Here is a 25866-nt window from a genome sequence, read left to right on the forward strand (position 1 = left end):
CGTGGCGATGGTTCCAAATACACTTTGTCAGGCTTTATTTGGGCCTTTAAGGTAATAATTTTTATATAATGTTTCTAAAATTATAATTAATTCTTTAACAATTACTAATGTTTGTTATTATATTGTTTGTAGATTTGGATATTTGAGGCTTTTCCCGCCATGCAGACATATGCATTAAAAACTTCTAATGATATTCCTAGGGCTATTTCCTGGAAGAGGAAACGGTCCTTGCAGCAATGGGAAGATTTACTACCGTATACTACAATAAATAATGTAAGTTAACACAAATACTACCATATGTTTACAAACAAGTTATTACTAGTACACGTTTAACTTTGTTTGAGCTTTTATATTGTCAGGAGGCCAACACTCCATTACAGAGGCTGACACCCATGGATGCTGAGCTTGCCACTGATTGGTGGCAAGCTAGTAAGCGTTTTTTTGATGGCATGGATGATGAGCAACCACCACTTCGAGAGCCATCACCTCACCCAGAGCCATCACCTGATCGACCCGAATATACACCTCCACAACGAGAGTCATCACCTATTCTGTCATATCATCGAGCCTCTTCTCCACCATCACCTCATGATAGGCGACCGGAAAAGATGCCACGACATTTATCTCCATGTTCTCCACCTCCACCTCCACGGGATGAGTTAGGGGAGTTACGTAATGAGGTCAATGCCTTGCGTGAGGAGGTAGGTACTTTACGCGATGACAATGGTGCATGGCGTGTTGAGGTGTCTACTTTACGTGGTGAGGTAGCAGCTCTACGTGAGATTGTAGCATCGTTGTAGAACGAGGTTCATACTCTACGCAACGAGGTAAGTTTAATATTTTTCATATTTAACTTGATGATAAATTTACTCGTAATTTAACTTAGATTGCTTAGTAAATTCATTTGGTTGCTGCCAATACTATTTAACTGATTATTCTTTAACCCTGTGAAGTTAGTATTTGTTTTTGGTTGTCTTTTAGTTGAAGTAATGCAATCCATTCAAGTTTCAATTTGCAGAAGAAGAATAGTTTACTATCGCAATGCAAAAATGACTATCGCAACGCGAAAATGACTATCGCAACTAGAGAATCGCAATGCGAAATGAAAATCGCAACAACAAAATCGCAACGAAAAAATGACATCGCAATGCGAAAATGACTATCGCAATGCGAATTTTACTATCGCAACGAAAGAATCGCAATGCGAAATGAAAATCGCATTGCGATTCTCTCATTGAGATAGTCAAATTCGCATTGCGATAGTCATTTTCGCATTGCGATAGTCATTTTCGCGTTGCGATAGTCATTTTCGCGTTGCGATTTTAAGTTTCAGATTTTATTCTTCTTCTGCAAATTGAAACTTGAATGAATTGCATTAGTTCAACCAAAAGACAAATACTAACTTCACAGTGTTGAAAATTTAAGTTTCAAGAATAAACTACTACTCTTTATGTTGTCATTGAACCTGCACTAAACCTATATGTTATCGTTTTAAATGTTTATATAAGTGCTTACTTCTGGAATGTTATCTGATGCATTTTGTGAACAATGATATAATAATGACTTGGGTGAATACCGTGCAAGTTTGAAATATATTTGTCTTTGTTTTCACTGTTTAATATCATGTCTGTTTATTTACTGATTTATGTATTAATTTATTTTTAGCGGACCGCTAAGGTGGATGCTCTACGTCTGGTTTTTCTTGCAAGACGGAGTTCACGCATCAGACGGCGTGCACGTGCCATTACGTCTCCGTTCACCCCAATAGTGCGAAGAATCCGTAAGAAAAAACTCGACTCACATGTTATCGTTCAAGAGGCCTCCCCTATCGTTCAAAAGGCCCCTATCATCCCTCAAGAGTCCCCTCCCACCGTTCAAGAGGCCACTGTCATCGTTGAAGAGGTCCCTCCCAACATTCTAGAGCCCGATTCACACGGCGTAATATATCAAATTATTGAGAAGTCCCCTCACGTGCCGGACATGATGGATGACTGTTGGCTTTCGTATAAGTACCGGCCAGTACCATTTCGGAAGATGAAGTGGAGAAGAAACAACTACCGGAAACAATTCTGGATAATACCCTTTGGGCTAAGACCGCAGTTGATTTTTATCTACATGAGCATAGCCAAGGGTGTTACGCTGACATATACAAACTCAACGATGATATGCATTTTTTGATTGAACGGTCTTGGTGGGGTGTATTATTAGGGGTTGAAGACAACGGCTATTTCGATGGGGGGTAAGTCTTATATTTCTTCTTATATTTCAGTTTGATTAATTTTTTTTAAAATTTATGTAATTCACTAATATATGTCCTTTTTTGTAAAACATCATATTGATGCATGGGTGACACGTCTTCTAATTGTAAGGAAATTGAAGAAAAATATAAAAAAACGCGATATACAATTATGATGACGTCTTTTTACGTAGTTCACTTGAAGAATAAACGACAGAAATCATATGTGTTGGCTAATGGACAAGCTAAACTTTATCATGTATGGTGGGAGGTCGATAAGGTTAGTATTTATTTGTTTAAATATTTTAAAGGTGTTCATAAATAAGTGCGCAATTTGAATTATTACATTTTGATGCAGGTGTTTATCCCTGTTTTGGAACGTACTCATTGGCTTCTCGTCGAGCTTCAGCTCCCATCCCTAAAGACAATAGTATATGACAGCATGATAAATTACATATCATTGTCTGATTTGAGAGATATTATTAAGGGATGGAGCTCTCATTTGGCTAAATTCTTGGATGCAATTAATTATTGGACTAATTCTGGAAACAAGAAGCGAAAGAAGTTCAATGTTACAGTTATCAGAGACGAGACCGCGCCACAACAAACGAAGGAAGCCAGAGGGGATTGTGGTCTTCTCGTATGCATGTGCTTGGAGCGTTTGACGACAGGAAGTACACAGTTTCTACCTCCCACCAATAGAGATAGAGGTGCAGTAGGCTTGTGGTTTCGGCATTTTATGGCTAGAACAATATATGCGAGACGTTGCCTACCTGCATCCGCGTTATGAAAGTGTCCATAAACAATTTATAAGTCAAATGCAAGTGTTGTTAAACATACATACTCTTTTTGGTTTGAAAATGTTTGGTTAAGTAGCTAGAATTCAATAATTTGTTGTCTGTAGGTTTTAGATGTGTAGAAAGTGTTGTTGATTCAATGTTTGGTTTCTTCAGGTTAATCCTGAAGTGAGCTGCGTGAAATGGATGTATGGGTGCAAAAGTTGATTCAATAATTGATGAGGAAATAATTCTTATTATTATTTTTTGATTGTTTAATTGATTTGTAAAAGATGATTTTTAAATGTTGATTTGTTTAATTGATGTGTACGTAATTATTATTTGTGCTTGTTTAATTGATTGAAATGTAATAGTTGATTTGTTGATTTCAATCTGCATTATGTTGAATGCAAAACAGACTATCGCAACGCGGAAATGACTATCGCAACGAGAGAATCACAATGCGAAATGAAAATCGCAACGAGAGAATCGCAATGCGAAAATGAAAATCGCAACGTGAAACTAAATTCGCGTTGCGATTTTCATTTTCGCATTGCGATTCTCTCGTTGCGATTTTCATTTCGCATTGCGATTCTCTCGTTGCGATACTCATTTCTGCATTGCGATAGTCAATTTCGCATTGCGATAGTCAATTCCACGTTGCGATAGTCATTTTCGTGTTGCGATAGTCATATTCGTGTTGCGATTTCCGCGTTGCGATAGTCAAATGAATGTCTAATAAGTGATAACAACTGAACATATCATAGCAATGTTCAAACTCAAGTTACTAATACATGTCTAACTGAAAATGTTAAAAGTTCACACATAAAATACACATAATACAATGTTTGCATTTAAAAATCACCTAAGTTAACAGTCCTAAAAGGTGAAGCCGGTTGTGATTGGGATTTTGATGAAGATCCATATTTTGGTAGAGGAAAAGATGATTGTGATGGCACTAGTGATCCACATGTCAACCTTGTATGACCACTTTCCTTGCACCGACTACATGTCGATCTCTTCTTCTCTTCACCCCTTAGACGGTATACGATCGTGAGTTTTTGGTCGGCCAGGTAGCCTTCTGTCCATGGCTGGTGGCAAAACTGTTTGTAAGTCATATGGTATGTCCCACTCAGAATGATGTGGAATAGGGTAGACAATCTCGACATAAGTATGTCGATATACTTCTGTAGTGTAGCAATCCATAGCGTATGCGCTTGAATCATCTTGGTTTAGATGAAGAGCAACTTTTATAACATGGCCACATGGATAACCAGATGTTTGTCATTTCATACAACTACACGTCTTTGCATTTAGATCGACAAGCCCATTTAAGTTATTATCCAGTACTTCAAACAAAGTGTTTGAACATGGTTCAACTCTCCATGACGTTGACTTCACAACACGTTTCGTTATCTTTTTTTCAGTCCATGGTGTAACACGATGTTCCAATGTTCCAGTAAATTTAAATAAATAATACTTAGTAAAATATATGATAAGTTACGAATTTAAAGAAATAATACCTGCATGGTTTCTTTTCTTGTAGTACCACTGTTGAATAGAGGCTCGAAAAAACTCCATCAACATATTAATAGGTAATTTCCGGGAATGACGACTTAGAGCGTTGATTGATTCTGCACTATTAGACGTCATGAAACCATATCTTGCTCCAAGTTGATGTACTCTTGACCATCTTTCAAACCCGACATCTTCTAGTGTTTGAGCACACTGAGGCAAAACACGTCTTAAACAGTTTATATGCTTATTAAAATCCACTTCCCGATAAGCTTTTACAGCCTTCCAGTATTTCCATTTGTAATTTTTTATACCAGCAGACCTTGATTTTAGATTTCTATACAAATGAACCACTACAAAGTCCATGAAAAGCATCTGGGAAACACCTTCTAAGAGCGTTGTCAATTGAGTTTTCCCTATCGGATATGATTTTCAGATTGCTAATAGGACATATGCAATCCCTAAGATGCCCCATAAACCATGTCCATGAATCAGAGGTTTCAAATTTGCCAACCCCGTAAGCTATTGGCAGTATCCCATTATTAGCATTCATGGCTACTGCTAATAAGTTTACTCCAAGGTATCGACCTTTTAAATGTGCTCCGTCAACTATAATAACTGAGAGCATACAAGTAATAAACGAACGAATCTACAAAATCATATACACAAGAAATATAATCATTAAATGTGAAATGCATGTAACTAACAAAAATGAGTCAACAAAATTATATTGATTTACTAACCGCAGCACCAATGGCGATAAACAGCAACTAAAAGCGTCCATCTCTATCTGTTTTGATATGAGTTACCGACCCAGGATTTTTCAGCTTTAAATTGTGGCAATAAGCCGGCAGTTGGGCAAACGATGCTTCTGGCGACCCCCTCAACAATTCCAAGGCATAACATTTGGCTCTCCAAGCTTGAGAATATGAGATATTAATCTTGAACCGAGCATTCATGTCAGTCATAATTTCATGTCCCCGATATACCCTGCCATTCAAAAACATTAACTCAGCCAGAAAACCACCCAACACCTTTTTGTTTGCCTGTCTATGGTGAGGAAAAACTTGGGTTCTTGAACATGTATGTTTATCAATAAAAGTCCTAACTTGAAACATTTCTCAATCTTTTATCCTCTTTGCAATCATACGTCACGTACAGTTTTTGTCAATCATACACCTTGTTTCGAAACGATCTTTGCTTGATTTGTTAACTTTTAGTTGATAGCCATCTTCCACACATTTCGTATACAAAGCTATCTTCAAGTCTTCCTTTGTATCAAAATAATCATCTTTCTTGATACGAATAATTTTTGTGTAACAATCAACTGCTATCTTTACCAACTCTTCTTCCGGTATCTGAAGTAATTCTGGCATATTCCAGTTATACTCCCGTGGCATTTTCTTCGGGGACTTCTCTTTGGGGATTTCTTCTTCTTCTTTTTCTTCTTCAGGGTTATATGAATTACATAATGGATGTTCAACATGTTCATTTACAGTCGTAACTTCCTCCTCATTATCATCAACAACATCTTCCTCGGCAACGGCTGTTTCATCATCAAAATTCTGGTATTGACCAATATCAAAATCATTACACACAGGGTTTGTTTCTTCTTCTGAAAAATCATCAAAATCCGAGTATTGACCAAGATCAAAGTCTGGGTATTGACCAAGATCAAATTTCGAATACTGACTAGTACTTACAATTTTTTCTGTTGGCTCATCATCGTCTAACTGGTCAATACGAAAACCGAAATTTGGTGCTGAAAGTTGATTGGGATTTGGATTAGGGAAAGGTTGTGGTTTTTGAGATTGTGTTTGGTATTGGAAATGTGGTGAAACAATATTTGCTTGGTGATGAAATTGTGGTGGAACTATTAAATTTTGAGCACCATAAACTGGGGTTGAAAAACTTAGTTGATTACTACCCGCTACTGACCCAACTTCACTACTTCTAGGTTCAACAACATACAATGTAACATCATCACTTGAAACACTAATGTAAGCAATGAATCGTTCAACATTTTCATTGTCGGTTAACAAATAAACTTTATCATTTCTCTGATAAGATAGCCTAAATCCACTTAGGGGCTCTAAATTCAATTTATTTGCAACACGTAATATTAAAGTTTCATAAGTTAACTTTTTTAATGACAGTTTTAGTTGAAGATTCATGGGTAAAGGCATATATTGTAAAACACCATGAACATTCTCCCATGACCCTCCAAAACACAAATCTATCCAAACATGATCAACATTAGATGATTTCATTATTGTAAATTAATTTTCTAAACAAACGGGCTGCGAAACTAAAACTTGTTGCCGGATGGGGAAGGATGTCATTGGATATAGGAACGGATGTCGCCGGAGAGAGTGATAGATGGAGATGAAATGAGTTGCGATTTAGGGATTTAGGTTATGAGTTGTTGTTGTTGCGTAGTTATATACCCAAAACATTTGTGTTGCGAAACTAAAACCTGTTGTGAATTCAGAAATCGAGTTGCGAATTTGAAATTCAGTATTGCGATAGTCAGAATCTCGTTGCGATAGTCAGAATCTCGTTGTGATAGTCAGATTCGCGTTGTGATTTACGTATTCGCATTGCGATTTACGTATTCGCATTGCGAATTAGGAAAATCGCAATGCGATAGTCAGAATCGCGTTGCGAATCTGGAAACTGATTTGCGATACCGGAGATCGTGTTGCGAATTATCGATCGCATTGCGATTTAGTTGGTTATTTTGGCAAATCCAAAAAAAATTGGTTAAAATCGTATATTATAAGACATTTTTGGTCACTGAGGTTATTTTCTCTATTATAAATAATGTATTCTGATTAAATTATATTTAGATTTTTAACTAATTTATAGTTTAATGTTTTATAAATTAATTTATGAGCACTGTAGAATTTTTCTTGACGGAAATTAAAACATAATAGTCCAAGAAACAAATGGTAATTAACTTTTGTGTTAGAATCACATTACTGAATGTATAGGGCTTCTTCTTCTTTGTACACCATCGATAGTTGAAAAAATATATATTTTTAAATATTATAGCCCCTCCCCCGACATAGAAGAGTATTTAGTTGGGCTAGAGGTTGTAATTGGGTAAACTTATGGGTCATAGGTTTTGGTTATTTAATTGAGTTAATTTGAGGTTTGGGCTTTACATATACCAAACACAAATTGGATATTGCCCCTAAAAAATTTAATTATTATGCCATTATTTATATTATTAAAATTTAATAATATATTAAAGATTAAATCATCAATTTAAAATGAATATTTTTTTAGTGATGTAATGATAAAATATATTATATTTTAAAATTTAAAGATTATATTGTTAGAAGGAAAACTTGAACTCAACATGAAAAATAAAAACAAATATTAATCCTACATAATTACGAAATCTTGTTAAAAATGAAATTATCCGATTCAAAACCCCCGTTAATTAACGTGTTGCTCTTACGAGATTAAATCGGAAATTATCCAAGTGTCCCGCTATTTTCCGTTCATGCGCGTGGGTGTCACGACCCCTTTCTTTCTCTGCCTTGCCCTTCCAACGCCAGTGTGCCACTATTCCTCTACTCGCGCGTTCTTTTCGGTTTTCCCTTCCTTCTTAACTTTCTCTGCGCTTTAGATTTGGATTGACGCGACCCCCAAACTAAAAGCAAATGGAAAACTAGGCGTCCCTTCCCAGCAGACATCCAAACCCTAGCTAGCTAGCTCTCTATCCTTCAATTATCCTTTTAGATTCTGTTTGGATGCTCTGAATCCTTCTTTATGATTTTTCCTTCTGTTTAAGAGGATGGAAGATCAAGAAGGAGGCGATCCACTGAGTGAATTTACTTACTGTTCGAGCTGGACACTCCCTGACTCACTCTCCGACACCGTCAATTACTTCTTCGATAGGGAGAGCAATATATTGAGCGACTTCGAGTGGAATCTACAACCTGCTGATCATACTGAAGTGATTGAGCGGTTCGATGAACTTGAACGGACCGACACCAGACCTGATTTGGTGAGAACCTTCAACGTTTCAGAGAGCTTCGCTGGCGCTATTGCTGCTTATGGTTCGGGTTCAGTGACGTCGTCGAATCCCGGCGGGTCAGTTGACGTGTTGATATCGAATCCATTGGTGTCGTCAAGCTCCAGCGAGGATCGGACGGAGAAATCTACGGGCTCCGGCGGGAAGCCGTCCGAGATACCGTGAGTAGTGAACAAATATCCATCATCACTGATGAAGATAGGAAAAAAAATTGGAAAGAAATGCCCCTTATTGTTTTTACTCTTTTGCTTTCTCCTTGTTTGAGTTATTTTGGGGTCTGATCGTAATAAATACAAATGTAAAATAAAAGCCATGAAGAAAGAGAGAAAAAATGAGTGCAATCTTCGGTGTCCGTACACTCAGTAACTGTCAAAAAAGAAGTGGACTTTGTTTCATTCAAGTTGGGGAGGCTAAGGTTATGGTTATTTCGTAAATTTAGTGAATTAATAGGTGTAATTAAGGGAATAAAGGTGAAAAATAAAAGGGACTTTTTGGCTATTTACAAACGAAGTGGCCATGAACTCCGCCGCTATTGCGGCGGGAATGGTGTGCTTCCAAAAAAAATCCCTTTTTTATACTTATTTATTAACCCTTTCGGCTCTTATTTTCACGTTTTAGTTACGTTAATACAAAGGCAATAAGCGTGAATACAGATCAAAAAAGCCCTCTTTTGGGGCTTTTTTACCCCACTGACACCGTTTATTTTTATTTTTACTTTTCTAACACCGTTCGACCAATATTTCCAAAACTAGTACCCTTTCTGCTGAGTTGGCAAAGGCGCGTCCCCGGGGACGCGCTTTACCCGTATTTTCGCTGAGTTGGATGCCACGTGTGAAAGGCGCGTCCCGGGGACGCGCCTTGCCATATCAGCAGACGTGTGGAAGGCGCATCCCCGGGGACGCGCCTTCCATTAAATGTCATAAATGCCCCCATCCGTTTTTCCTAACTACCCCTCCTCCTCCCCTATATAAACCCCTCAACCCTCACTCATTCTTCACACCAAAATCATCTTCTCCTCTCTTATATAACTCAAATTCTCCAACTATTTGAGTTTAAATTTGTTATTAGTGGTAAGAAATTTTTTTAGTATTTTTTTTAAATAGTTATTATTTTTTATATTAATATATTTATAAATATTATTTTTTTATTAAATAATATTTATATAATTATTATTTATTAGAATTATTAATTTTTTTGCTAATTATATTGTTTTGTCTACAGTTATAATGGAAACGAAATGCTGTTGCGATTGGATATTGATCATATCTCCAGACATTTTAGCGATATGGTATATTTTTTATAATTAATGTTAATATTTAAATTTATTTTTATTTAAAGTTTTATGAATTTATATTAATTTTTACTTTTTATAATATATATTATTTAGGATGCTGATCGTATTTTAGAAACTTTTATTAAAATCCACGTATAACCGACACCGGAACGTATTTTGCCATATTTGGCTTCTGCTGGGTTCGGGTATATTGCAACAATTATAGGCGGTTGCAAACTCGAACCTGTCCTAATTTCTGCACTGATTGAGAGGTGGAGGCCCGAGACACACTTTTCACCTTCCATGTGGGAGGCAACAATTACATTGGAGGATGTCTCTATGCATCTGGGGCTTCCCGTCGACGGAATATGATGTGTGGTATGGCGGATGGTGATTGGCAATCAATGTGCATTGATTATCTTGGAGCTGCTCCGCCAGAGTTAATGGAGGTAGAATAGCTTTATCTTGGTTGAAAGCTAATTTTGAGGTTTTAAATGAAAAATGCTTCAGAGGATCAAGCAAAGGCATGTGCTCGGGCATATATTACGAATAATTGGAGGAATATTGATACCCGACAAATCTCGCAACCAGGTGCATTGTATGTGGTTGCGGCATCTGATCGATTTTGATGAAGCTGGAAGATATAGTTGGGGTGCTGCAGTTTTGGCATTTCTCTTAGAGAAATGTCGGGCGACGAATTATAAGAAAACTGCTATCGGTGGATGTCTTCTGCTTCTACAATCATGGGCGTGGTTCCGCATGCCTTTCTTATGCCCGATCGTGAATGAACCATACGTATTCCCCTTATTGTTGGGTAATTTTCGAACTAAATTTGATTTAAATATTTTCAATTAAATAGGGTGATATTTAGTTTATATTATATTCATAGGTGGTCGATGAAAGAAAGGACCATAAAAGTATACCTACTGTTTTAGAGGAAATTCATTTACTTATTGATACAAAGTGGGTCTGAGGTATGTTTTAAATTTGTTTAATTAAAATTTAATTTAAAATGTTAGATATAATTAGAATATTTATTTATTTGAATTGTATATTTATATTTCAGTTCAGTGGATACCTTATGCGAGCGATGAAGTGAAAGCTTGCATCCCACCCCACTTAGAGGGTCATTAGAGGTATGGATATCGGTTATACCTTTATATGTTATGCTATATTGAGTGGCATCCAGTTGATCGCGTGCTCCGTCAGTATGGTTGTACGCATATATTCCTGGAGCTCCTAGAAATTTAGACGACGTGCATAAACATAGATAGACGGGGAAAGAAAGATGTTAACTGGGTGGTGAGACACAGAGATTGGATTGCGCTTTGGGAGAATCGATATACATGTTGGCCCCTCGACAATATTACGCTGAAACTGGTCATATGGTTACGGATAACTATATGGACTGGTTTAATGAAAATGGGAAGCCGTTTCTACTTTCGGCGGAAGCACGAGGGGTTAACATTCCTAGGCGCGCACCGTTTATATGCCACTCCGCAGGGTTACATTCCGAGCCGCAGGGTTACATTCCTAGCCCGCCAGGTTACATGCCTAGCCCGCCAGGTTACATGCCTAGCCGCAGGGTTTATACCATATGGGGTGCATATACGACTATGTTTAATGATCCAGCGTAGCTTCATATGCATCTTATTTGGCTGGTGGTGCTTCTCCGCAGACACCTCAATCTTCATCTGGATCACATACATCGATGCCAATGTTTCCACAGTTTCCACAGTTCCCGGGGAGCGGTGGGATGTTACTAGCACTCCCCAGGGTCGTTATTTTATACAGGCCCTTCAGCCCCTTCAGCGTCATCTGCACCAAATGAAGAAAATGCTGGCTGATGATGATAGTGAAGATGAGGAGACTGAAGAACAAGTTCCACGAAGAAATCCTCCACGAATAGGCAACCACCGCCATGTGGAACTCATTCGAGACGACGACATCGGTGATCCAGTTATATTTAATGTTATTTAAATAATTAAATTTCAGAATTTTATGTAATTTGGTTATGTTATTTAAATGTTTCATGGTGTTACATACATATTTTTATGTTATTTTTTTCACATTTAACATTAAATGTTTGATAAATGTTTTTAAAATACAAATATTATTCGAAATTTAAAATAAAAATAAAATAATATTATTCAATTTAAATTTAAAAAATATAAATTATAGTATTCGAAATTTAACATTAAATTTCAACTTATATTCCAATTGTATTCGAAATTAAAAGTTATATTCCAATTATAGTTCACAACTTAAATTGAAATTAAAGGACTCCATACATTGATTTTATCATTAACATATATTAAAACGTATACATTAAAAATCAACTTATGTTGAGTTCATCGATCAACGGAATCAACCAAGAGGGGGGTGAATTGGCAATTTATCAATGTCACATTTCAATGCTCATTCCACAATTTCAATGTCACAATCAACTTATCACTTCACATTTATTCAATTTATCAATAACATTTTATCTAATTATCAAACTTCACATAACGTTTTAATTTAAGTTATTCTTAACTTGTTGAACATTCAAAAGAAGTTAAATTTAAGTTATTCCCCGAGGGACATGAGTGACATAATAGGGCAATGATAATATTCTCTGACGAAATAATGGAAGGCGCGCCCCGGGAACGCGCCTTCACGTGAATAGTGAAATAATAGGTACTGATATATCTAGTGTCCCGAGGGACATGAATGACATAATAGGGCAATGATAATATTCTCTGACGAAATAATGGAAGGCGCGCCCCCGGGAACGCGCCTTCACGTGAATAGTGATCCCCGAGGGACATGAGTGACATAATAGGGCAATGATAATATTCTCTGACGAAATAATGGAAGGCGCGCCCCCGGGAACGCGCCTTCACGTGAATAGTGAAATAATAGGTACTGATATATCTAGTGTCCCCGAGGGACATGAATGACATAATAGGGCAATGATAATTTCTCTGACGAAATAATGGAAGGCGCGCCCCCGGGAACGCGCCTTCACGTGAATAGTGAACCGATTATAGAAACTATTATATGCAACGTATTATAAACTTTCAAAACAAACTTCAGTTCACAATCTTTCAAATTCTCAATTCCCAAACTCTAAATTCTCAAATTCTCTGAAAATGAGTCGTCTTTCTGCTGTTGTTTTGTATGATGGAGAAATTAAGGAAGCTGAAGAGGGGGTTTTTTTGAGTCAGATCATTATATCCCCTTAACCTTGAAGAGAAACATCACAATTGAGGAGTTAATCACAAAATTTCGTTAAAGATTCGTGTAGCAGGCCAGAGAAGACTATCTTCACTTCAATACAGATTTCCTACTGAACTTTTTCGCTCACGTATACATCATTTCAGCTTTCAAATGATGATGATGTTTCTATGATGGGTGATGCTCATATGGGGAGTTCACAATCTCTTATTGAAATGTATGCCACTTTATTGAGGTTCGTGTAACTCGTGGTCTCTCATATTCCTCTCACTTTGGCATTGCATATCAAACTGATCAAGTTGATAGCCGACACAACTTATCTGTAATGATTTCACATCATTAATGGCGGATCCAACGCCATATACCATGCCATCAAGTTCAATAGGAAGGCATTCATCTGCAACTGCTTATGATCTCAACCACGTGGCTTCACCAATAATCCATATGGCAACATCTCTTCTACTTCAAGGGGCAGACATTCATCTGCCAATGTTTTCGACTTACATATGGAAATGCCAACGAGACGACAGTCTATCACATCCCACATGACAATGGCCTCAAGTTCAAGGGGAGGACACGCAAGCGGGAACTTTTTTGACCTCAACATTGGATTATCGGAGGAACCCATCTCCACCAGAAGAACCTCTTCGGGAGCCAGGTGCAGATGGTGCTGAAACGGGATTATTCGTTGAACCTGACTCACCACAGTTTAACGTACATTCTGATGATGACGAGGATGACGTTCCGATAAATACAACACCAGCCGAACTTCCTGCACATATGTATGAGGCTGATTATGATGCAATGTAGAGCCTGAATTTCCAGATCTTCCTGATGTTGGAAACTATGGACTTCATCATCAGTCAATGACGGTAATTTACATATTGGAATGGAGTTCGCATCGAAGGAGGAAGCAATGATGGCAATAAAGAGTTACAATATTCGTAACTCAGTTCAGTCCCGAGTTGATCGATCTAACACGGAGAAATATGTCTGCTACTGCGTCCAACGTCACAACGGATGTCATGGATGGTCCGTGTATCAAAGAGGAAGAGGAAGAACAACTTATGGGAACTAACCAGATACAACAGTCCTCATACTGTGCAACAGGTAATAAACCAGGATCATCCAACTTGGACTCCAACATTATTTGTCAAGCAATCATGCCAATTGTGAAGCAAAGCTCTCATAGCTGTTGCAGTGTTGATTCTGCTATACAGTCCCAATTGGGTACACTGTCTCATATAAAAAAGCGTGGTTGGCAAAACAGAATGCCATTTGCAAACTTCATGGCGAATGGGATTCCTCTTACAACGAGCTGCCAGTTGGTTTCATGTTGTGCAAACTTAATCCCGGGACAATTGTTGAGTTCGAAACTCAACATCATTACGTGAATGATCGAATGGTTCGCGATCGCTGCCAATTTTACCGAGTCTTTTACAATGTATAGACCTCCACATGTTCAACCTCGTTATTGTGTCCGTCTATTGCTGCAAACTATTACGGAAAATACAAGAAGACGATGAACGTCAGTAGTGCGGATGGGTATGTTACTTTTTCCCAATTTTTCTATCAATCTTATTACTTATTTATACTTCATATTAACTATTACTATTCCTAATGACTTAGGTTACGAACTCTTACCTCAAAGGTTTGAGTCGATGCTACAAGAGCTGTTTGGCAAAAATAAGAAGGGGTGCGAGTACATTATGGACATCAGCAAAGAAATGTGGACAAATGCATATGACGGGGGTTCGCTATGGTCATATGACACAAACTTGGCTGAAGCAATAATTCAACCTTAAAGGGGCGCGTCATTTACCAGTCACGGCGTTGGTCAAAACGACTTATTTTCGTTTGGGTCAACTCTTTGCAAAACTCGGTGGACAGCTCTTACTTGGATGCAAAACGGACATATTTACCACCCAAGACTAGTAGCCGATTTACAGAAAAAATGGCTACATCAAATGGGATGTTGTTACAAATTTTTCTCGCACCCGTGAATTGTTTCGTGTAACCGAAAACGACTTATTTTCGTTTGGGTCAACTCTTTGCAAAACTCGGTGGACAAGCTCTTACTTGGATGCAAAACGGACATTTTACCACCCAAGACTAGTACCGATTTACAGAAAAAAATGGCTACATCAAATGGGATGTTAGTTACAAATTTTTCTCGCACCCGTGAATTGTTTCGTGTAACCGAAATGCCACGTCCGCTGCAAGGGATTGAAGCTAACTCTTTCAGAGTTAATCTGCAAGAGAGGTGGTGCGATTGTGGTTTCTTTCAAGCACTCAAATATCCATGCTCTCATGTCATTGCTGCTTGCTCACATTCGCATTTGGACTACAAAATTATGTTGATCCCGTATACCAACTTTCACAAGTTTTCAAGGTATATGAATTTGAGTTTCCGCCCATAGGAAACGAAAGAGACCCAAATGAGATTCAACTTGGCTTACAATTGTCCCAGATCCATTGTTATTGAGGGACTCAGGTCGTCCAAAATCTACTAGAATACATTGTGATATGGATATTCGGGAGAAGTCAACAGAACAAAAACGATGTGGGCATTGTAGAAACATCGGGCACAATAGAAAAAAATGTCCAGCTCTGTTTCATCATATAACCGTTAACTCTTATGTAATTAAAGTTTTTAAATGAATGTTTTTATTTCAATAATTTAATGTTATTGCATTAAAATATAATAATAATTCCACCTTCTAAGTAGAGAAAAATATAAATTAAACAAATTAAAAGTTATTAAAAAATTTATGTATACAATGACACATTTCATGTTCTGATTGGAGGATTAAATTTATTAAATTAATTTTCAATAAGACTAATTTTATAAAATATGTAAGTCTTGAAGATTAAATATGTAATTATACTAATTTATTAACTTATGCATCAATATTTTCGTTAAATATTGATATGAGATGACTAGATTGATAACATTTAAATAATTAACTGGTAAAATTAATAGATCGATAATCAAAATCAAAAATACTCGAAACTTGATAATTCTTACATTATAATCGAAACATTTTACATAATATATTATTAATTTATAATAATAATAAAATAAACTATTTATTATAAACAAAATACGTGTCTGCTGAGTTGGCAAAGGCGCGTCCCCGGGACGCCCTTTCACACGTGGCATCCAACTCAGCGAAAAAACCGGGTAAAGCGCGCCCCCGGGACGCGCCTTTGCCAACTCAGCAGAAAGGGTGCTAGTTTTGGAAATATTGGTCGAACGGTGTTAGAAAAGTAAAAATAAAAACAAACGGTGTCAGTGGGGTAAAAAAGCCCTCTTTTGGTGACATTAAACCTAACAGTATTTTTTTTCATTGCTTTTTCCCCAATGAAGTCTGTCTTTTGTTCTGAATTCATCCCATCAGAAGCAACGCATTCTCATTTTATTTGGAATTTTACTGTTATATCTATGATGGGTTTTCTTCATTGTTTTAGGAATTTGGAAATTCAGTACTTAATTGTTTGATACTTACTAGGTGTTGAAATCTATTCTTTGTCATTACCTGCAAAATGGGAACTGGTCAGAGGCATGCATCTCATGAAATCAAGGATTACTTTCTTCCATATGAATGCATTTTATGTTCAAGGAAAGTTGCTTGTGTTACTCAGAATAATTGAAGAGATTGATTTTTTAACATTGTTGATGGCTACATTAATATCTACTTCAGCAGTGGCATGTTTGTTTGTTTATTGAAGCATATGCATTAACTTTCAAACAAATCTCTTAATGTTTAGGATTTTCTGTTTCACTTTGATAGTTGCCGGTCGAGTATTTTGTTTTGTAGGAGTAAGGTCAAGGATAAGGGGCAAAAGCGAATTCGACAGCCACGTTTTGCATTCAAGACCAAGAGTGAATTCGATCATCTTGAAGATGGCTACCGGTGGAGGAAATATGGACAAAAGACTGTTAAAAATAGTCCATTTCCTAGGTAATTCAGAGAAAAACTGACATGCTTCCCACTTTTGAATTTGATTCACCTGTTTTCAGTTAAATAGCTAAACTTTTGAAGTGAAATATAATATAAACAACATTCTCTTTTCAATATCATAATCAACATTCTTTCCAGGAGATTATTTATGAATTTCCTTCTTTGAGCTTTGTTATAGGGCAAGATTCACCAGTTAAATGATGCATCTTCAACAAAGTTAAATATTTATTATTAAACCGCTATTGTTATAAAGGGAGATTCCGTCAGTTAATTAATCTGCAATTGCTAGGACTCTCTAATTCCAAAAGCTCATGACTTGAAAGTTTCTGTCTGGAGTAGCAAATGGGGATGTTGAAATGTGATTTCATGCTTAAAATCATTATCCAAAAGGAAAATTTTCAGAATGATGTGCATAATCTGGTTTCAGGAACTACTATCGTTGCACAAATAGCAAATGCACTGTGAAGAAGAGGGTGGAACGCTCCCCTGAAGATTCTACCATTGTTATTTCAACATATGAAGGTCAACACTGTCATCACAGAGTCGGATTCCCCCGTGGTGGATCCATCAACCATGAAGCCGCCTTTTCTGGTCAATTGGCTCCCTCAGTCTTTAAATTTCACTCTCCAGGGATACAACTACACAGGCAAATTCCTCCAAGCATAACAAAATCAAAGCAAGTAGTAACAGAACCTGTAACGCTGCCAGAACCATCCCCACAGGACGGGTTACTTGGAGATATTGTCCCCCCAGGAGTACGTAACAGATAAGAAAGAGACTGGTAAGCATATATAGCGTAAATTAAATTGAGTTTACTTAAACTTTGACATACTTACACTTTGCCAGGATTTGTTCTTGTGTTCATTCACTTGTTCATGTTTGCTTAAGTTTGTACTGTCTATATGGCCTCTTATAATTTCGTGATGTTGCCCACTTTATTATATGCTTATCAGAGTTTCTGAAAGAGCCTTTTATAGACATGGGGTTTGATGGAAAGCAACTTTAGCACTGGTGAAAAGACTTTTAATGACTGGTAGAATCTTCTTGATTTGACGTTTTAGATATGTTCTTAGTAAAGTTGTTTTGTATTTGTACCCCATTTGAGATGAAAGGGTTATCACCGAAAGCTAAAGTAAAGTATTTAACTAGCTATTGTTGGATCATAAACTTGATCTATTATGGGAGCCTAAATCTAAACCCAAACTAAATTGATGTCATTACTTACATCATTTAATTAAAGATGTCATTGCTTACATCATTTAATTAATGATGTCATTGCTTACATCAATTTAGTTAGGTGAGAGTTAGATATTTGTTGAATTTGTAATGGTTTAAATTAGTTTATTTGTGTGGTGTAGGATTGTTCTTGAGTAGTATAAATACCCCTTCCCATTTTAGTTTTAAGCATCAAGAAAATTAAGAGCTTCTAAGTGAATGAAGAAGCAAAATCTTATAAGAGTGAGTTGTAGTTCTTGTTTTTGAGTGAGAGTACTCTTGTAATATTTGTTTGAGTTTCAATAAAAGTTGTTTGTGTGTGAGTGTTTTATTTCCAACAAAGTGGTATCAGAGCGAGTTGGAAAGATCGAAGGTCTCGACGAGAGGAATTCGACGCCGCCAGAATTTTCTCAATCTGAGTTCTGACGCACCGCCACGCACCGCCACGCACCGCCGGAAGACTGTTGCCAGAAAATTGAGTTGACTCACCGAGTTGAGCCGAGTCAGCCGAGTTGGAGCCCTTGACCGAGTTGTCCAAGTCCCTCCCAAGGTTTTTTCGGCGTTCTGGATTCATTCGTGCAATCGGATTTTACAAAATCTCATTATATTGAGAGATATGACAAATGGTATGGCACCATTCCAAGTTCCGACACTTAACAACAACAACTACGACAATTAGAGTATCAAAATGAAGGCACTTCTTGGATCACAAGATGTGTGGGATATCATAGAGAAAGGCTATAACGAGATTATGGATGATGATGTTTTTGTTACTCTTACACCAGATCAAAAGACAACTTTGAAGGATTCAAGAAAGAGAGACAAGAAGGCTCTCTACCTCATCTACCAAGCATTAGATGATGATGGTTTTGAAAAGATTTCAAGTGCAAGCTCTAGCAAGAAAGCATGGGAGAAGCTGCAAACCTCTTACAAAGGATCCGAGCAAGTGAAGAAGGTTCGTCTCCAAACATTAAGAGAGAGGTTAATTCGAATCCTTACACATGAAAGCATCTGAGTCTATTTCAGATTATTTCTCAAGAGTAGTAGCTGTTTCTAATCAATTAAAAAGAAATGGTGAAAAGTTAGAAGTTGTGAGGATAATAGAGAAGATACTTCGTTCGTTGGATCCCAAATTTGAACACATCGTCGTGACGATTGAAGAAACTAAAGACTTGGAAGAAATGAAGATCGAGCAACTCCAAGGATCATTGCAAGCATACGAAGAGAAGCATAAAAAAAAGCATGAGTTTACTGAGCAACTCCTCAAGCTGCAACTCAAGGATATGCATGAGAGCCAACGCAATGATAGAAACCAACGTGGCCAAGGCAGAGGTAGAGGCCATGGACGAGGTGGAAGTCGAGGTCGTGGACGAGGCTGGAATTACAACAATAACAATTCCAACAACAACTATGAGAAAGGAGAAAGCTCAATACGAGGCCGTGGAAGAATTAATCCAAACTCAAAGTATGACAAATCTCAAATTCGATGTTATAATTGTCAAAATTTTGGGCATTATGCTTCAGAATGTAGAGCTCCCCAACAACAAAATTGAGGAGAAGGCTAATTACGTGGAGGAAAAGACAAATGGCAAAGAAACTCTTCTTCTAGCACGAAAGGAAACTGATGGTGGCCAAGCAAATTCCTGGTATCTTGACAGTGGTGCAAGCAATCACATGTGTGGAAGGAAAGACATGTTTGTGGAGCTAGACGAGTCAGTAAGCGGAAATGTTTCGTTTGGAGATGATTCTACAATAGCAGTGAAAGGGAGAGGTAACATTCTTATCCGTTTGAAAGATAGGAGACATCAATTTATTTCAAATGTCTACTATGTGCCCAATATGAAAAGTAACATTTTAAGTTTAGGGCAACTGGTAGAGAAAGGTTATGATATTCATATGAATAATTATAATCTTTCTATAAAAGATGATAAGAATAACTTCATTGCTAAAGTGTCGATGTCAAAGAATAGAATGTTCTTGATCAACATACAAAATGATGTTGCAAAGTGCCTGAAAGATTGCTACAAAGATGCATCATGGCTTTGGCATCTTCGATTTGGGCATCTCAGTTTTGGAGGTCTAGAGCTATTATCTAAGAAGGAGATGGTGAAAGGACTACCTCACATCAATCATCCTGACCAGATGTGTGTGGACCGATCAAGCCAAGCTCTCGGTAACAAATTTTCTTCTCTTCATTGATGATTTTTCAAGAAAAACCTGGGTATATTTCTGAAACAGAAGTCAGAGTTTTTAAGTCTTCAAGAAGTTCAAAGCAGCAGTGGAGAGGAAAGCGGTAGAAAGATCAAAGCCATGAGATCCGATCGAGGTGGAGAATTTACTTCCAGGGAGTTCAAGAGTTTTGTGAAGCAAATGGAATTCGTCGACCAATGACAGTTCCTAGATCCCCCCAGCAAAATGGTGTGGCAGAAAGAAAGAACAGAACAATCCTCGACATGGCACGAAGCATGCTCAAAGCAAGAAATACCCAAGGAATTTTGGGCGGAGGCAGTAGCGTGCAATCTACTTGACAAACCGATCTCCAATAAGAAGTGTATGGAAAGACACCGCAAGAAGCATGGAGTGAAGAAAGCCTGGAATTCTCACTTGAGAACCTTTGGAAGTATAGCCCATGTTCACGTACCAGACGAGAGAAGAACGAAGCTTGATGATAAAGCGAGAGTTTTATCTTCATCGGCTATGATGCTAATTCGAAGGGCTACAAGTTGTACAATCCAGACAATAAGAAGTTTGTGATTAGTCGAGATGTTGTCTTCAACGAAGAAGGAGAATGGGATTTTAACTCTCATACATATGACTTCAATTTCTTTCCTCATTTGAAGAAGATGAGCAGACAATGAGGGAACAACTAGATGAATCTCAACAAGAGCTTGCAACTCCACCCACTTCACCAACATCAACCACTCAAGGAGACTCATCACCTTCATCATCGTCAAGTGGGAGTCAAAGTGAAAGAGTTGTGCAACGCACAAGAAGCCTTAGAGATCTCTATGAGGTAACTGAACGACAAGATAATCTTACATTATTTTGTTTGTTTACGATTGTGAACCAGTGAGCTTTCAAGAAGCGGTACAAGAAAAGAAATGGAGAGATGCGATGAACGAAGAAATCAAGGCCATCGAGAAGAATGACACATGGGAACTTACCTCACTTCCCAAGGGACATAAGGCGATAGGTGTCAAATGGGTGTACAAAACAAAGCAAAACGCCAAAGGAGAGATTGAAAGGCACACGGCGAGGCTAGTTGCTACAGGCTATAGTCAAAGGCTGGAATTGACTATGATGATTTTGCTCCTGTTGCTCGATTGGAGACTATCAGACTAATCATTCTTTGGCAGCTCAAAACAAGTGGAAGATACAACAGATGGATGTAAAGTCCGCCTTCCTAAATGGAGTTCTTGAAGAGGAACTTTACATTCAGCAACCATCAGGCTATGAAGTCAAAGGGCATGAAGACAAGGTGTTGAAGTTGAAGAAGGCTCTTTACGGGCTAAAACAAGCACCAAGGGCATGGAATAGCCGAATCGACAAGTACCCAAGAGAATGGCTTCAACAAATGTCCCTACGAGCATGCTCTATATCAATATCAAAGATGAAGATATTTGATCGTGTGCCTCTACGTGGACGATTTGATCTTCACTGGAAGCAACCCAAGCATGTTTAATGAATTCAAGGATGTGATGATGAAAGAATTCGAGATGACAGACATGGGGCTCATGGCGTACTACCTTGCATTGAAGTTAAGCAATAAAATGATGGAATTTTCATTCACAGGAAAGCTATGCAAAGGAGATACTGAAGAAGTTCAAGATGGAGAACTGTAAGCCAATAAGCACACCGGCAGAATACGGGATCAAGATGACCAAACATGAAGAAGGCGAAAGTGTAGATCCAACATTCTTCAAAAGTTTGGTAGGAAGTCTACGCTATCTAACTTGCACGAGACCCGATATTCTTCACGCAGTTGGATTGGTTAGTCGCTACATGGAATCCCCAACAATCACCCATTTTAAAGTCGCAAAGAGAATTCTTCGCTATCTGAAAGGTACAATTGACTTTGGCTTGTTCTATTCATTTTCTAATGATTACAAGCTTGTTGGATATAGCGACAGTGATTGGGGTGGAGACATAGATAATCGAAGGAGCACTACGGATTCGTATTTTCGGGAGATATTGCATTCACATGGATGTCAAAGAAACAACCGATTGTCACATTGTCCACTTGTGAAGCGGAATATGTTGCTGCTACCTCATGTGTTTGTCATGCAATTTGGCTTAGAAATCTATTGAAGGAGATTGGTTTGATACAAGAAGAGCCTACCAAGGTTTGTGTCGACAACAAGTCAGCCATTGCCTTAGCGAAGAATCCAGTATTCCATGATCGAAGCAAGCACATTGATATTCACTACCACTATATAAGGGAGTGTGTTGCAAGAAAAGATGTGGAAGTTGAATACGTGAAGTCACAAGATCAAGTTGCTGATATTTTTACCAAGCCACTGACCAGCGAAGACTTCTTAAGATTAAGGAACCTACTAGGGGTCACGAGATCAAGTTTAAGGGAGGGTGTTGGATCATAAACTTGATCCATTATGGGAGCCTAAACCCAAACCCAAACTAAATTGATGTCATTACTTACATCATTTAATTAAAGATGCCATTGCTTACATCATTTAATTAATGATGTCATTGCTTACATCAATTTAGTTAGGTGAGAGTTAGATATTTGTTGAATTTGTAATGGTTTAAATTAGTTTATTTGTGTGGTGTAGGATTGTTCTTGAGTAGTATAAATACCCCTTCCCATTTTAGTTTTAAGCATCAAGAAAAATTAAGAGCTTCTAAGTGAGTGAAGAAGCAAAGTCTTATAAGAGTGAGTTGTAGTTCTTGTTTTTGAGTGAGAGTACTCTTGTAATATTTGTTTGAGTTTCAATAAAAGTTGTTTGTATGAGTGTTTTATTTCCAACAGCTATATGCATCAACAAGAGATTTGGGAAGCTAGTTTAATATATAAGGTTAAATATTGCCTTTGAGTAATTGCTAAAAAGCTTCTTTTCTTTTTGAATCGTAATTACTAAAAAAGCATATGATTACGGCATATATTATGATGCTTGTCGGTTTGGAACAAAGCATTAATCAAAGAAGATAATCCAAGTCCAACAACACAGTAAAGATGCCTTAGCTTATAGGTTTTTCTGATTTTTTTTTTTACCTTCATCTTCTTTAGATTAATAATAATGGTAATCTATTTTTTTGAGTTTGTACATATAGGCAAAGTAGGTGACTGGTATAAACAGAAGAGAACGCGGTGTCTCCAGCTAACCCAGATAGGATCAACAGAGACCAAGCCAGAGGCAATTACTTATTCTTCAAGATGACAATTATTTACTTACAGAAAATCTGGTTGTCTCAACTGGTATTGCTTCCGATTCTAATATATATATATATATATATGCATGTGAATATTGAAAATTCCTGCTTATTAGGTTTAAAACTTTTGGACAGTACTGCAGTTGAGATGCTTATATAAATTTTAACTACAGTATCGTACCATGTGAAAAGAACCGGATCCTGGATGCATTTCTAGTGTTTTTTTTTGGGTGTTGGTGTGGTAACTGTTTACGAGGTTTTCATGGATTCATACGTGACTGTAAACTGCAAGAAAAGAATAGGTATATAAATAGAAAATAATTGAATAAGGCCACTTGTCGTTTAATGGGTTAGTTACGTGGATTTCAATGTTGCTTCAGACACGGTCTGTCAGCCGATATTGCTTTAAACCCTCCCCTAGGCCCCCACTTTTTGACCTTTTATTTCCCCTCGCCTGGATTTTGACGTCTCCTCCTTTTTCATCAATTTATTGCCAGGTTTTCACGGATTCATACGTGACTGTAAACTGCGAGAAAAGAATATGTAGATAAATAGAAAAGAATTGAATAGGGCCACTTGTCGTTTGATGCTTAGTTACGTGGATTTCAATGTTGCTTCAGACACAGTCTGTCAGCCGACATTGCTTTAAATCCCTCCCCTAGACCCCCACTTTTTCACCTTTTATTTCCCCTGGCCTGGATTTTGACATCTCCCCTCCTTTCTCATCGAATCATGATTTTCATAATCGAACCGGTTAGCGAACCGATTATAATATCAGTTCACTGATTTAACTGGTCGAATCGATTCGATCGGTCGGAAGAATCGGACGACGTCATAATTATTTTAAAAATTAAATAAAATATCAAAAATATTTAATAAAAAATAATTTTTTATATCACAAGTCATATTCAAAGCAAGTCATAACATATATAAGTTAAAAATCATAAAATCAAGTGAAACAAAATGATTCAAATTAACTATAACATTATATTTAAGGTAAAAAATATTAAATAATAAATATAATTATATAACTATAATTAAAAAATAAATTTGGGGTTAAAAAAATATAACAAAATGATATTATTTGGTTTAATTTTTTTTTAAAATAATCTCACATGACTAAGAAACATAGAAGAGCATCCCAAAAGTCTAAAGAGTAAAAATATGAGAACAAAAACAATCTCACATTGCTAACAAATATAGAAGCGCATCACAACTAACTTCTATAAATAATAAAGGTAATTTGACATTCAAAATCATGGAACCTTTTGGTGAGAATTGAGTGAACTATTCTTTCACTTCAATCAAGCTCGAATTTTAGGCTTCAATCGAGCTTCTATTTTTTTTTAAGTTTAAGCCTTTTTGAGTTCAAGTTTCAATATTATATTTTGAGTTTGAGTTAAACTTGATAATTTTTAGCTTGTGAGTTTGAGTTGAGTTGAGCTTACTTTTAAAGTTTTCAAGTTCGAGTCGAGCTCAGCAATAGTCAAGTTCGACTTGGCTCGTTTAACAAACGACGTTGTTTGGTTTAATTTAAAAAAAAAACAAAAATCCCGATTTTTTCCGGTTTTCAGCCGGTCCGGTTCGAACGGTTCAGCGGATCTGGTCGGTTCACTAATAGTGTTTCAACCGATTTAGATTGAACCGGACTAAGCAACGGTTCCCGGTTGAACCGGCCGGTCTGGTTTTCAAAACAAAGCATCAAATTATTTCCTTATTTTCTTGTCTTTAATTTTAGGGTTTTAGGGTTACGTTATTATTTTATTTAATTTTTGGGATATTAGTTTATTGTCTTTCTTTACCGTATTACCCGGGAAGTAGAGTGTTAGGTGGCGTTTGGTTGGATGGAATCTCTTAGAATTTGGGGGAATTAAAATCCAATTCTACCATTTTCCCATGTTTTGTTCAAATTTTCCTAAGAGAGTTTGAATCCCTCATGGCTTCAATTTTCCATCAAATGAAGGAAAGTGAATTTCATCCAAGAATGGATAGAATTTAATTCCCTTGTTGGAGGGAATTGAAATTTGACTATACTACCATCATCAATCTTTTGGTAACTAATTCATATATTGAATAAAAATATTTTTTATTAATTCGGGTCGGGTCGGGTGAAACTTTATTTTGGTCGGGTCGGGTCAGTTTTTTTAAGTGTGATATTCGGGTCGGGTCGAGTTCGGGTTTAGGGTGAAAAATATCCAACCCAAAAATATATATAATTTTACCTTATATATTTA

General features: G+C 37.1%; 1 protein-coding gene across 1 annotated transcript; it reads left to right on the forward strand.

The window, feature by feature from the left end:
* The first annotated feature begins 8188 nt into the window (after nt 1-8188).
* Nucleotides 8189-17799, forward strand: LOC120167016 (probable WRKY transcription factor 57). The gene is made up of 3 exons (XM_039176154.1): nt 8189-8733; nt 16886-17029; nt 17457-17799. Exons 1-3 carry the CDS (start codon nt 8333-8335, stop codon nt 17797-17799), a joined length of 888 nt encoding a protein of 295 aa, XP_039032085.1. The 5' UTR covers nt 8189-8332.
* The last annotated feature ends 8067 nt before the right edge of the window (nt 17800-25866 follow it).

This window comes from Hibiscus syriacus, unplaced genomic scaffold (genome assembly GCF_006381635.1).
Source record: "Hibiscus syriacus cultivar Baekdansim isolate YM2019G1 unplaced genomic scaffold, ASM638163v2 tig00003041_pilon, whole genome shotgun sequence".
Lineage (NCBI taxonomy): Eukaryota > Viridiplantae > Streptophyta > Magnoliopsida > Malvales > Malvaceae > Hibiscus > Hibiscus syriacus.